Below are 15,569 nucleotides of genomic sequence, written 5' to 3' on the forward strand. Positions count from 1 at the left end.
TATGTATATATATATATACACACACACACATATATAGCTAATATACATTACATACATATATATATATATATATATATATATATTCTTTAATGTTTAAAACGTTTTCTTTAAAAAATATATAAAACATTATATATATATAAAAAATGTAAAAGTGCATATGTATATAATTTGTATACTATAAATAACACATTACATGAAGTGCAACCATATATATATATGTATATGTATGTATGTATATATATTATATGCTATATGCGTGTTATTTACAAATACCTCTCGAGCGCTGTGTTTGCATAAAGGATTATATTGCTTTACAAAGAAGCAGCACATATTCTGTTTCACACACGCATATGGGCCTGAACGTGAGCGTGCAGCAGAAGCTTCTAGAAAGAAACGGATGTCATATGAATAATGTACAGAGCACCTGTTGCTCCATCAATATAATGCTAGCATTCATTATCAGAATTCCCCTGGCATGATGCTGGCACATGAGCGAGCACGGCTCAGTTGTCATGGTTACACAATAGTAACAGATGCGCGGGAACTAACGCGCCGTATTTTCGCACCGGGACCATTTGGCGCTCCACGTGCAGCCGCTCATGTCTCTCTCGTGCTGCGGCTCGGTTTGTTGTGGCCGGTTGTACTCGGCGGCGGTCACGTTGAACTCCTCATGGCGGCGCAGGGAAAGGGCGGAGGCGGAGAAACGATTCAATCCCTGGGACTGACGTCACCCGTTTATTTTAGTGCAGGGCAGCTCGAGCTCATCCCAGCCAGGCGCGCGCGCTCTGATGAGAACGATGCTCTCACGCGCTGTTTTAATTGTAAATAACGCGCACAATGTCTCTCATGAATATGGCAATATTTGGTCCAAAAGTCTTTGAAATGGTGGTATAATAACTGAGGCGTGGAAGTCCTCGTAAAATACAGTAAATAATTAGGTAGCATTTACATTACTGAGTTCATACTACACATATTAGGCTACCTGCTGCTATGTTGTTTTCTCTCTCTAAAATAGATCAATTATTCATTTGAATGCATGGATTATTTTATTCGGGCTATAAGATTTTATTAATATTATTATTTAAATGAACGAGTGTAATATTATTCAAGAAAAGTTACCCTCTCATTTCTGTAAATTAAAATGATTGCTAGTACTAATAATAATTGCACAAAAACTGAAATGGTATCAGTTTCTTGCGAAACATAGCCTGCTCCAATAATCTTTAGGTTTTAGACCTGCTGGTATAGCTTTATAGAGATTTTGTTCATAAAATCCAGTTATAATTAAAATCCTAATAGAACTGGTGTAAAATGGGGGAGTTTGTTGCTTTTTTATGTGGCGGATTGCTGCAACAGGATCAGGATGACACATCATCATCACCCTTCTTCACAGGCAGAGGACAGAAGCAGTGCATGAGACTCTTCCTTCAGTGAATTCATAAATGCATTGCCTATTTTGGTCGCACATGAAATGGAATGACAAAAACAGATTTGGGATGTGTCCTTGAGGCTTGGGGTGTAATAAAGCCTGGCAACACTTTAGCGCTCATGTGACAGTGTAATTAGATACTGAATAATGTTTCAAGTTTTAAGTGGTTAAGCTTTCAAAGTCGGACCTTATATTAATCGCTTTTATTACATAACAAGTGGAACAAGAATTTTAATAGATCATGTGATAACTCAACTGTTTTGGTTGGTTTAGTCTTAAACAGCCTGCTGTCCCAGTGCCAATCAGTTTCATGGTATGTGTCTTTCTTGTGGGTTGTGTCCTTTGTTTAAGGAAAGTCCCCTTATTTGACCACAAATATGTCACAATTAGGACCGTTATTTGATTTGAGATGGAATGCTGTATAGACGTCATCGGAGGTTAATGCATTTCGCCAACACTTTACATTAGTGTCCATTATATACAAGCACTTAAAAAAGAAACAATATTATAACTATTTAAACATCATAGTTAGACATAGAAGATTAATACAAACTGTACATTAGTACTCAGCATCACATTTTTGAGTTGTAAAAAAAAAAAAAAAAAAAATTCTTTACATTGTTTGACTATTTCAGTTGTTGTGGAATGTGTGCTTGAAATTTACTACATGATTATGCATAATTACAAGTAACAAACCCTAAGTGTAAGTTCATGTATATTGTAACAATGTCACCTCAAAATAAAGTGTAACCTAAATTTCTATTATGATTGTGACATTAATGGGTCAATTTGACCTGTAAAATTCACAGTTAAGGGCAGGTGCCCAGATCCAAAATAAAAATATATGCATTTTGTGATCATTTTATCAAATATACCCCTCTGAGGTATTTACATTTATGCATTTGACAGACTTTTATTCACCTTTATTAAGACGGACAGGCTTACATTCACTGTGGTGTAAATTTTTATCATTTCATGCATGTGAATTTTGCTGGGAGCCGAACCCATGATCTTGTTGTTGCTAGCGCCACACTCGACTGTTTGAACTTCAGGAAAACACACACACAAAAAAAAAACTTTTTTGTAATATGTGAGAATTATCGCATTTAAAGGGTTACTGTTTCTGTGATATTTTTCAAAATGAGTCAGTTTGACACGAAACATGATCATAGCCAGAAAGGGATAACCTTTTTTTTCCCTTTTCTATGTAAATGTTTTTTTATTAATTGTTCTCTATAAATAGGACACCATAATATTTGAACAAAACATCACGAACATACAGTACCGCTCTCAGAACATTGAGAAATGACTGATAGATCATCGTGCTCGCACACCTCGAGGCTTTCACCGCGTCCTGAGGCTCACTGTTGGAATATCTTTATAATAAGTTTAATATAAGCCCAGAAAGAAACCCACCCATATTAAGGCTTCTTGAGTTTCCTATTTCTTACTAAACTGATGGTTTCAAGTCATATTTTCCTCCCTCTGCTTTTATTTCACAAATGTCACTTAACTCGTGGAAGGTTTCAGTCTGATTCTGCACTTTGCACAGGGGGATTTTAGAGCAATAATTTTGACGACGCTGACAAGTGTCAATAATTAAGCATCTAAAGGGCCTGTCTGACACTTCAGTCACACATTTGCTCTTTTTACAGACAACAGCAAGGTTATACCTCAGTGTTTTACCCTGAAATCGATCTGGGGCTCTCCAAGTCTGAGCTCGGTCACAACGTACTGCACTGCACTGTCTGCGATTCAGCAATGTGTGGAAAACAGCTTTTTCACCTCTTTTGCAGATCAACATGAGAGGTCACAGAAAGTGCATTTCCTTAGAAAAGCTTGGGCCGCCGGATCCTATAAAGCTTGAATTCTTAATAAGCTCGACTTCCGTTCCATTGACTGTGGTGAATAAAATGTCAAGTCATGAGAAGCCTGTAAAATGATGCAGTCATCAATCTTTGCTCTTAATTTTTGCACTTAACTCACCACTGAAATTAACACATTTGTGTGCGAGTACTTAATATTGTGCAAGATGGCAGCCAGTATCAATAATGTAAAATAATGAGCAGAATTACTGATATTTAACCCATTTTAAAAAACAAACACACACACGCGCGCACACACACACACAAAAGAAATACAAAAACTATATTTCAATTCTGGTCCTTTGAACAAGAAGTACATATTTTATTAAATATCACTAAATTCATTTATATATATTAAATCAGTAGTAGGCTTATTTTTCAGTAATTATTAGGATGCTATGAAAACATATCTCTATATAAAAGCAAAGACCTGCAGACATATATACATGTATTACAAGAAAAAATCTAATAATAATGAAAAAAAAAAAAAAAAAAAAAAAAACTTGATAATATTGAGAAAGTGTCCTGCTTTGCTCAGCTAAAAGATGAAAATGTATAGAAAAAAATGACTGAATCCAGACAAAAACCCGACAAAGATTGCTTTTGTCAGCGGATATTCATCCTGCGCAGTTGCAGGAACATACAACAGGCACGATTAACATGGCTCTATGCTGACGGGAATGATATGAGTTCAAATATTTTAGTGCATTCATTTTAAGACAAAATAATGAACAAAATCTTAACTGCCTAAACAGTTCATCTATTATTACTCGGTAAATCCAACAGCACGATCAAAAAGCCATAAACCATAATAAAGAGCTCCTAATTACTAAACAAAACCTGATTTTATTCATGAGAATTAAAGAACTTTAAATTGGCAGCATACGCATAATCTCCTTAAAGCTTTTTTTTTTCTTGCTTTTTTTTACATTTTGATATAAATAAATGAACTTAAATACGAAAAAGGCTGTTTTTTCCCCCTTATACATAAACCACACCTGATGTCACGTCAAACTTTACTTCGCAAACGGTAATTCTACGAGTCCCTGGCCTCTAATTTGTTTCATAAAGCAAATGAACGAAACAAAAAATTACTGCAACGTCCCTTTAAGACAATGTACAGATGTAGTTGCATATTAAAGTATTAATATTGCACAAAATACAAAAATAAGACATCAAATACTGACTGCTTTACTGCTATGGGTCAATACAAAAGGATGTGTGTCCAAGCAGCATCTACAGGCTGCAGCACATGTTCGTGAGTCTTGCAGTATCTAGTGTAGCTCTGCCATTCATTTTCACTCAGTGGAAGGCGAGTGATGCAAATTCACTTCCTCTTTAACACAAAGAGACATTTGGCACTCAAATGGATGTGAAGAAGTGGGGGCGAAAGTCATTTATCCTTCTCTGGTGGGCCTACAGCCGTTTATTTCGGTATACACAGCAGGTTGTGGTGATGATGTATCTTTTGATGTCTTGACACACACACACACACACACACTCACGCACACAGACAGGCTGATGGAGACAGCTGTAGGACACTTGGCCAGTGTAAGGAGGTTCAGGCGGGCTGCTGGGGGTTCACGTTCATGTGTTGTGGGTGTCCCAGGAGCCCGATCCTTTGTTTCTGTTTCCTCTGCTCTGTCATCTGTCAGAACAAACACAAGATGTTTTGAGCTTATTTTGTTTAAATACATATTTCAAATCTCCTGTTAGTCTCTCCCACACACACCGATAATGCATTTTGTGTATCCGTTCATATAAGAATATATCATTTTAATATAGAATATATATTTATAAAACATAATAAAAACATTTTAACACAATAAAAGCTAAAAACTGTGAAAACACATACACACATATATACATACATACATACATATATATATACATATACACATACATATACATATATATATATATACATATATATATATATATATATATATATATATATATATATATATATATATATATATATATGTGTGTGTGTGTGTGTGTGTATGTATACATGTATATGTATATGTATATGTGTATATATATATATATATATATGTGTGTGTGTGTATGTATATGTATGTATATGTATGTGTATATATATGTATATATATATACTAAAAAAATTTTTTTATAAGACACACACACACACACATATATATATATATATACACACACATACATATATGTGTGTCTGTGTGTGTGTGTGTGTGTGTGTGTGTGTGTGTGTGTGTATATATATATGACTTAAAAAATACATAAAAAAATAAGATACACACACACATATATACTCATATATATATACACACACACACACACACACACACACACACACACACATATATATATATATATATATATTAGACAAACATAAATAAAATAAATAAGATAACAAAAAACTATAGTGCTATATATAAAACATGAAAATACTGAATTATAAAAAATATTGATATATACAGTGTATATATGTGTGTGTGTGTGTGTGTGTGTGTGTGTGTGTGTGTGTGTGTGTGTGTGTGTGTGTGTTAAAAATTTTTTTTTAAAGAAAAATATAGTTGAATCTGTCTCTGCTTTCTTTGCACCATAATTTTTTCAAAACACACACACACACACACAGAAGTTTTTCTTGATTTTGAATCATCCTCGTCTCCTGTTTTGTCTCTCCCACAGATCAGGCATGTCATGCCGTGATGCATTCAGTGTATCCATTCATGTTGCCTTGGTTATGACCTCATAACACAAAAGTGCCTGTGTGTTTTAGCTGTGTGCTGTCTTAAAGAAAAGCTTCTGGGAATATAAAATGGAGCAATTGAAGCAATGTCATGCAGCGTTGTGTAACTGAGCTACAAAACACACTAACTCACACTTCATTCTCACGTACACAGTTCCATTGAAATTCAGACTGTCTGTACTGAAATCCCCTACTCTGACTCAACAGCTGCAAAAAGCAGCCAAAAACACTCACACATGTATTTATTAAACTTAGTGTCCACAGGAAGTACCACATACAACTAAACAAACACAGCCATTTAAAGATAACTGGCACTGCTCGCTCCTCCTGCTAATGTGACTCCATATAAGGAGCTCTCAACTACAGTTTATCATGACTGGATCTGTAATCCAGTCCAACAATAATCATTTCAATAATAAATACAATAATAATAATATGACATCAAATGCTTTAGAGCGGAACCATCTGATGAGATCCTGCCTTTTGTAAAACATCCATTTGTAAAATAAATCTGAAATATTATTGAATCAGTCCATCAAAGGGACCTAAGGCAGGTACTGGGAAAGAGGTCACATGGTTACACTTATGCACTGAGTCAATCACAGGATGACAAATAAAATATTTGCAACATTTGTTGCATATTTACATAGCTATGTGTGTGAGTGTGAGTATGAGTGAGTGCTTATAAATCATACTAAATTTTTGAAAATGTAAAAATGCAGAAAGTTTTCTGTGATGGATAGGTGATAGAATATACAGTCAGTTTGTACAGTATAAACATCATGTCTACAGAAAATCCCCCGTTCCATGTTGTAAACCCAATGTGTTTATTGATTGTAATATATTTTAATTATTTGTAGCACTTAAGCATTACACTGCAGATCAAATGGTCTTGAAATACTGTACATCAATTCATTTAAATGACTATACCTTCGATTAAAGTTTGAAAAACTGTTTTTTGTTACTTGAGTGTATTCATTTGTCAAGAAGAATATATTTACTATGGATTTTATGTATGTGGGATTTCCCTTTTTTAAACCATTCTAATATCAATGGTGTTATTTTTATATCAACTTTTTGTCTTGAATCTTTGATTTCACATTCATTTGGACAGTGAGTGTGTATGATAGCAGAAAAAGTGCTGTAATATTTCAACAAGATGATGGACTGAAAACACAGCCTAAAGATCTATCAACAAAATTCAATATTTTCTGGATAGTTGTGTGAAGAATTGTTTTCATTCTCTCTTCTAAGCTTCAACTTTTAAAGTAAGGAAAAGAAAATCGAAACGGGTATTGTCGCGTGTAACCGCCGCATTGACGCAGATTAAACAGCGAAAGTTTGTTGTTTTTCACTTGCTTCGCTTTCTTTTAGCCAAACAATGACCTTTCTCCCTAGTCTGGAGTACAAAAACAGATCAACTTCCCTCTAGACACTTCCCATTTCATGTGGCTACACACCTCAAGTTGGTGTTAATTCGACATATTTACAAGAAATCGACGACTTGACAGCAAATCCCATTACGTATATTTCCACCAAATCAAAATATGAGCGTCTAACTCAATGACCCACTTTATCATATTCATCTACCGTGTGTGTGCAACACTGTTTATCTGTGGAAACAAACAAGCTCGAGTTCGCAGAACTTCATCTGGACGACAATGCGGCTGAATAAAAGTGAAACAACACTTGGCCTCGTGACGCAGGTGAAAGATCATTTTAAATACCACGAGCTGAAAGCAGAAAGAGAAAGACAGACAGAAATGACTCATTGACCTTTGGACTAATTCAACCTTGTAGAGGTTGTGGACTCTGGTCTAGTTTCATTCACACCAAACTTAAATTCTAGTCTGTGAAGTCTATTTAACGGGTCAAGACTACACCTCATCTTCATCGGAGCGTGAAGAACTGGCTTAACACGTCAGCATGCCACTTTGGACATAATGTTCTGACATCAGTCCAAAAGCATCGTCACTCACCTGTTCTTTCAGTTCAGTGAGCTGGCCTGACAGGTTGGTAACGAGCTTCATGGTGGATTCAAGCTTCTCCTGAAGACTCCTGATCTCGTTCTGCTCGCCCTCGGCGTCGCTGCTAACCAGCGACATGGCCCGCATACGTGGAAACCAGTCCAAGTTGTGTTCCTGTTGGAATATTAGACGTTAGTGTTTTTTGGTAACACATAATTATATTGTAGTAGGATTTTTATTCAGTAATGATGCATTAAATTGTTTAAAAGTGACTGTAAAGACATTTAAAATGTAAAAAAATATTAACATGGAAAACAGTTCATTTAAAATGCAATAATATTTCTACAATATTACTGTTTTTACTGTATTTTTGATCCCATAAATGCAGCATTGGTGAGCATAACCGACTTTAATAAACATTAAGAAATCTTACCAACCCCAAACCTTTGAACGGTAGTGTATTTTTAAAATGTTCAAATGGCAAAATGTACAGACCTTCAGCTGTTTGCAATGAACAAATCAAACAAAAGTAATTGAAACAGCTCAACACAACAAATGTTTCAACTGGTTTCCCCAAATTCCACTGAAAATGCAACTTCTAATGAATTCCGCAGTCTCAAAATTATTTAACCCCTTAATGGCAACTTTAGTACTTAGTAGAACACCCTTTTGCTGTTTTGACCTGCTGCATATGAGATGTAGAACCAGACACCAGCTTCTGGCAGCGTTTCTTAAGAATCTTAGCCCATTCCTCATGAGCAATGCCACCAGCTCAGTAATAATCTTGGGTTTGCGTGTTGCAACTGCCTTCTTCTAATCCAACCAGAGATTTTCTATGGGGTTCAAGTCAGGTGACTGTGATGGACACTGTTGAATCTTCCAGGGCTCCTTTTTCAACCAAGTCTCCAATGCTTGGGATCATTGTCCTGTTGGAAGGTTCAATGACGCCCAAGCTTCAGCTTCCTCATGGCATGATATTTTCTCCAAGGATTTCCTGAAACTTCAATGAATCCATCTTGCCTTCCACACGCTGCAGGTTATCAGTGCCAGAGGATGCAAAGCAGCCCCAGGGCATCATCGATCACATAGATTTTCTTGTGCTTTTGGATCGGTAGTGGTGTATGTCTTGGAGTTCTGGCATGTGTTTAGTATGAACCTCACTGTGCAACCTGAAACCTCATTGACTGTTGCCATTAGGTCTTGCTGCAGATCTTTTGCAGTCACTCTGGGGGTTTTCTGAACCTGCCTTCTCAGAAATCTCGTTGCAGCCGTTGATAGCTTCCTTTTTCTGCCCCGTCCAGGTAGTGTAACCACTGTTCCTTTAACTCTGAACGATGTTTCTAGGAACACTTAGTGCCTTCATATCTTTTTGTATCCTGTTCCTTGTTTGTGAAGGGCGATGATATTTTCTCGTAACTTTTTGGACCATTCTTTTGACTTTTGACAATTTCTAACATGCAGTCAAAACATGACACTTAACAAACCTAGCCAGCTCAGATATTTCACGTGTTCTAGATCAAGCACACCTGGTGCAACTAATGAAGCCCTTGATTAGCTGCATCAGGTGTGCTTGAGACAACACCTGTTTTGCAGATTTGTGCTGTTGAGGGATTCTATTCAGGGGGTTGAATAATTTTGAGACAGAAGAAGTCATTAAAAGTTGCATTTTCAGTTGAATTTGGGGAAACCACTTGAAACATTTGTTGTGTTGAGCTATTTCAATTAATTTTATTTTATTTGTTCACTGCAAATTTGGCCAATAATCCTGATTTACGATGGGGTTGAATAATTTCGACACCTGTGTGAATTTGAGGGACACTGACTTTATACATCCACTAAAAATCACTGCACAATTGTCTTGTTTGATATTTTGTTATTGAAAGCAAGTAAAGTCTGACTGTATATGAACTACTGAACTCCCTCTCCTAGATTTCATCCACATGGCACAAACCATTCTTGAAGTCAAACCCTGACTAAAGGGGTGCTTGAAATCAAGTCCTCCTCCATCTCACATTCCCTCTTTGTCTATCCGTTCATAAGATAGTGTGTGTGTTTACATCAGACAAAATTCCCTATGTGTAATATGATTACAGCAAAAGAAAGGCAGTATCAAAGTCACATGAACATGAGGACAGCTTCACCCTCAGATAAAAGCTTCAAAACATTGAGCACTATGTTTCTCCCTAAGTGGCAAGCAATTATTTAACAAGGGGGAATCTACCATCCTCCTCGATGAGATATTTGACATTACGCACACTAATTTAAACAGCCAAAACAACCTCAAAGAATACAGTATGGGGAAATGTGGTACCACAGCTTTCTTGCTAAAATACCATTTAAATTTCTTTGCTAATAAAGTTTATTAGCAAAATATCCCACCACTATGTGTTGCGTCCAGGTTGCACTCAAAATGGCATGGTCTAAAACGCAATAGTCGTCATATTTTGCCACAGGACAGCAATTGCGATCATCTTTGCAGGAATGCAATATTGCAGGAACATTTCTCTTTAGCAACATTATTTAGCAGGCCAACAATGCCAGTATAACCACAGATATGTATAGGTACAATATGCGTCACATGACTAAACATGCATCATCGTTTTCAAATACCTCCGTTTTCACAGTCCACACTACAACACGAAAACGTTTTTCAAATTTATCCATTTGGGAGAGCGTTTTTTAAAAAGTTTGTTAACAAAACCACGATCAATGTGGACGGAAGGCCAAAACAGAGGAAAAAAGATGCATTTTCAAATGAAAATGTATTAGTGTGGACAAGGCCTTAGAATACCTTAGAAAACACAGACACCCTGACAACAGCATAACAATACAACAACTTGCGATACCACCCAGACAACCTAACAATTGCATAGTAACACATTAAAAAAACTTTTATAATACCTTAGCAATTACATAGCAGAACAACTTACTGTAGCACGGCTGTGAGGATTGCACTTTTTTGACTTTTTCAGTGATTTTAATGGGCTGTGACTAGTACAAACCGTTCTTAATAAAAAAAAAATCCTTCAGTTGCAATATCTCAAAATGGTTTAATGGCACAACAAGCGATCATTGACAGCAGCGGGAGTGCGAGCTCCGACCCGAGACGATTACGATTGCAGAATGTCTGACTTCTGGCTTGTGGGAAAGGTCAGAACCAGCTCCTAATAAGGACGAGAGGGATTCTAACAGACGGAGGGAAAAAGTGATAGTCACATTACAGAACGTTGGAGGGGAGAGGGAGAACGGCCAAAGGACACTTCATTCTCTGGTCATGCATTTCCTTGTCTCCCCAAAGCTGGACTGCTTGCACATAAATACACAAAACACATCAGTGTTTTTAAAATTAACTCGGCCTGCATACAGACAAGTCCAGACGAGGGAGGTTTGTGAATGCAGTGAATATATTCTATAAATTCTATTTATAACAACTATATTTCTAGAAACACTGCATGGAATACTTGGAATGTTTTAGCACACCGTAGGACTATTTAAGTGAACTGCAAAAGCAGAGCGTGCATCTAGTGATGACTGTTTTCAAGTAGGTATCCTAAATGTCTGCCATTGGTCAATTAAACAGATAGCCCCGCCTCAAAATAACAGCATTGGTTAAGCCATAAAATGACATTTCAGGCCACTCGAATAAACAAAGCAATATTTGAAAAGCAACAAACAGCCAGTTTTATGTATTTTGGAAAGCCAACAAACAACTCACTTATATTTGTCTATCCACATTAGGAGAAAGCAGTTTTATACAAAAAAAGCTTGTTTGGTCACACTTTAGATTATGGTCCGATTCTCGCTATTAACTACGACTTTTGCCTCAATATAAAAAGCGTATTAATAGTAAATAAGGTAGATGTTAAGTTTAGCTATTAACGGATGTAGAATACGGTCATGCAGAATAAGGCATTAATATGTGCTTTATAAGTCCGAGTAAACAGCCAATATCCTAATATGCATGCTAATAAGCAACTAGTTAATAGTGATATTTGGACCGTAATCTAAAGTGTTACTGCTTGTTTCTGAGTAAAAGTAATAGTGAGATAAAATAAAGTCCATGGAAATGGTGACCAGTCACAACATCTAAAAATAAACACTTCCCTTGTACATTTATATAAACTTTAACCTAAAGTGTTGGAGGAAAAAACGTCATGCATATGTAATTTAGTCAGCTACACACTTGTATGCATGTGTGTGTGACAGAAAGACAGCAGGTGCAGAGAGCAGAGAAGTCCCCTTTGCCTCTGAAATCTCAGACGGGCCGCGCACACACACTTCAGACAGACAGTTCCACTCAGGCGCAGGGGAAAATCACAGGTAATGCTCTCACTCATTCTGAGAACAAGAGAGGAGTGCGTATGCACTCACTTCCTGCTGCCACAGATGTTGAGGTTTGTGTTTACCTCCACCCACAAACACTGTCGTCTGTGCATGGACCCAGCTGTCAGCCGGTTTCGTCATCGTCATCACAGTGGCACACGCAGTTATCTCTAATCAGCCCTGGATTGCAGCAAACACTGCACCGCAGAGAGTCTGTCAAATGAGGAGACCAACGTCACCCACGCTGTTCAGGCTAACACACCAGCCCAAAACCCGTATATTGGATGAATGATGCCCTACAAACTCAGCTTTTGAATATAGTTATTAAACTATTATTATTTAAACATTTTAAGGGGCACCAATATATATTATAGTACGTAAAAGAGGGAACGTTTATATATATATATATATATATATATATATAGGGCCATCGCTAGAGAGCAGAAAGGTTGTGATGATATAAATATACATTATATACCTTTTGTATATCATATATATATATATATATATATATATATATATATGAAGAGTTCAGATGCAAAAGCCTCTAAGTGCCATCTGAGATTTTCTTCTAGAATGATCATTTTTATCAAGCTCGTATATTTAAGTAATTTAACTTAAATGGCAATGAAAATTACCTATGAATTGTCATTTAAGTGAAATTACTGAACTTAAATATACGAGCTTGATAAAAATGAACATTCTAGAAGAAAATTTCAGATGGCACTTAGAGGCTTTTGCATCTGAACTCTTCATATATATACATACATATATATACAGTACAGGTCAAAAGTTTGGAAACATTACGATTTTTTTATATTTTTGAAAGAAGTCTCTAATGCTTATCAAGGCTGCGTTTATTTGATCAAAAATACAGGGAAAAAAAAACAGTAATATTGTGAAATATTATTACAACTTAAAATAATAGTTTTCTATTTGAATATACTTAAAAAAATAATTTATTCCTGTGATGCAAAGCTGAATTTTCAGCATCATTACTCCAGTCTTCACTGTCACATGTGACATCCTTAGAAATCATTCTAATATTCTGATTTATTATGAGTGTTTGAAACAGTTCTGCTGCCCAATATATTTGATGAATAAAAGGTTAAAAAGAACTGCATTTCATTCAAAATAAAAAAATATTTTCTAATAATATAAATCTTCTTTACTATCACTTTTGATCAATTTAACACATCCTTGCTGAATAAAAGTATTGATTTATTTCAAAAAAAGAAAGAAAAAAAATGACTGACCCCAAATTACTGACCAGTAATTTTTACTTTTTATTCATCAAAGTATCCTAAAAAAAGTATCACAGGTTATGAAAAAATATTAAGCAGCAGAACTGTTTCCAACTTTGATAATGAATCATCATATTAGAATGATTTCTAAAGGATCATGTGATAGACTGGAGTAATGATCCTGAAAATTCAGCTTTGCATCACAGAAATAAATGATAATTTAAAGTATAATAAATTGAAAATTGTATCACAATATTATTATTTTTTTTCTGTATTTTTGATCAAAATTTATGCAGGCTTGATGAGCAGAAGAAACTTCTTTCAAAAACATTAAAAATAGTAATGTTTCCAAACTTTTGACCTGTACTGTGTGTGTGTGTGTGTATATATATATATATATATATATATATATATATATATATATATATATATATATATATTGTATATGATCACACTATTATTGATTCAAGTGCCGTTAAACCATTCAACCGAAAAAAAAAAAAAAAAAAACTCAAATCTGTGCTGGCGAGCTGTTTGTGAAGCAGCTCTCTGTGAACAAACGCCTGAAATGCACTGAATGCTGCTTCAGACAGAGAGGCCAGTGCCACACTGAGTTCTCTTTCACGCTTGAACGGACAAAAAAAAACACAAAATGATGTCAAAATTCTCCTTTTGTCGAGTATCCTCGTAAGCAGTCTTAAATGAGTTAAAAATTAACATAAAGAGTTGTGAGAAACTAGGATGCGTGTCAGAGAGTCTTTGGTGTTTCCACCTGGCCACTTCATGCGTTTTCTCAGATCGGATAGCTGATTTATCAATACGATTACACCTGGTCACATAAATGTGTTTTTGTGAAAAGGATTTAAATCCGATCTTCAATTCCCGCACTATATGCAGATTTAATGGAGTGCACGTCACCGAAAGCAACAGATATGAGCTGCATTATTGATCATCAGCTAAAATTTCTAAATCAAAGACCACAATAAGAGAGAGTAACAGCCCTTGGAAGATCATTTCGTTTCTTTACTTTTAACAATGATGATTGTGTGTTAAGCGTCTGCAACTTACTTTCACTTTGATTTGCGATAGTTTGCACGTTGGCTTGATGAATAGATGCTCAGCTGCTCTTATGTGGTTATGTGTGTTGCAGTAGCGTCGTCATATCTGGCTATAACATTACATATAGCCTATAACACGCTCTCACACGTTTATTTCTTTAGCATTTTTGGGAGGAGTAAAATTTACATATGTGCTTTCAACAACCAGATGCATTTCCACTTGTCCAGTTTCATCTGGAGCTATCCAATCACAGAAAACGCATGAAGTGACCAGGTAAACAGCCCCAAAGTGACAGCAGCCTAATAAACCTGCGGCTGTGATGTCTGTCATTAATGTCGATCAAAGAACAAAAGATCACTTACCGCTCTTGACTGAATAACTTTTGTAGCTTTAATAAGGATTAATCTATATTCAATTTATAATTTGTGCAGTGTTTGATTATTCCGTTTCTGAATATTTACCTGTTAGACCTACCTGATAATCTTAAAGCACTGCTTACAAGGTTACATGGGGCAAAAACAATGAAAACAATAACTTTTTTGTAGAAAAAAAAACCTTAGTGTTGAGCCCCGATTTAAGTGAAATTGTTATATTCTATTAAAGTCTATTAAAATGTTAAATTGATAGCTTTCAACTATACTGTAATGTTGAATGGCTATAATTAATGGCTAAAATTGAGGAAAAAAAATCATAGTGGTTTGTTAAAACATGCCATTAAACAAATATTATACATTATTTTGGAGATTTAATGTGAAAGTATTACAATATAAAAATATATATAAAAAATAATGTTAGGCACGATTAATTGCGATTAATTGTTTTTTTTATCGATTCACAGCACTAGTATATATATTTTACCTTGTTTGTAATTCTTTAAACAAATAATTCTGAATATGCCTTCATAAACAATTTTTTTAAATTGTAATTAAAATAAACTGTTTAATGAGACTTTTC

General features: G+C 35.4%; 1 protein-coding gene across 5 annotated transcripts in view; it reads right to left on the reverse strand.

The window, feature by feature from the left end:
* Positions 1-4,123: 4,123 nt before the first annotated feature.
* itpr1b (inositol 1,4,5-trisphosphate receptor, type 1b) overlaps positions 4,124-15,569 on the reverse strand; it is a 131,864-nt gene continuing 120,418 nt past the window's right edge. For all 5 annotated transcript variants that reach the window (XM_084394709.1, XM_084394707.1, XM_084394710.1 and 2 more), the window contains 2 exons: positions 8,002-8,163; positions 4,124-4,942 (listed from right to left, as the gene is read on the reverse strand). In XM_084394709.1, the coding sequence (XP_084250835.1) occupies positions 4,856-4,942; positions 8,002-8,163 (249 nt within the window). In that variant the 3' untranslated portion in view covers positions 4,124-4,855. The remainder of the gene's footprint in view (positions 4,943-8,001; positions 8,164-15,569) is intronic.

This window comes from Rutilus rutilus (genome assembly GCF_951802725.1).
Source record: "Rutilus rutilus genome assembly, chromosome: 22".
In the NCBI taxonomy this organism is placed as follows: domain Eukaryota; kingdom Metazoa; phylum Chordata; class Actinopteri; order Cypriniformes; family Leuciscidae; genus Rutilus; species Rutilus rutilus.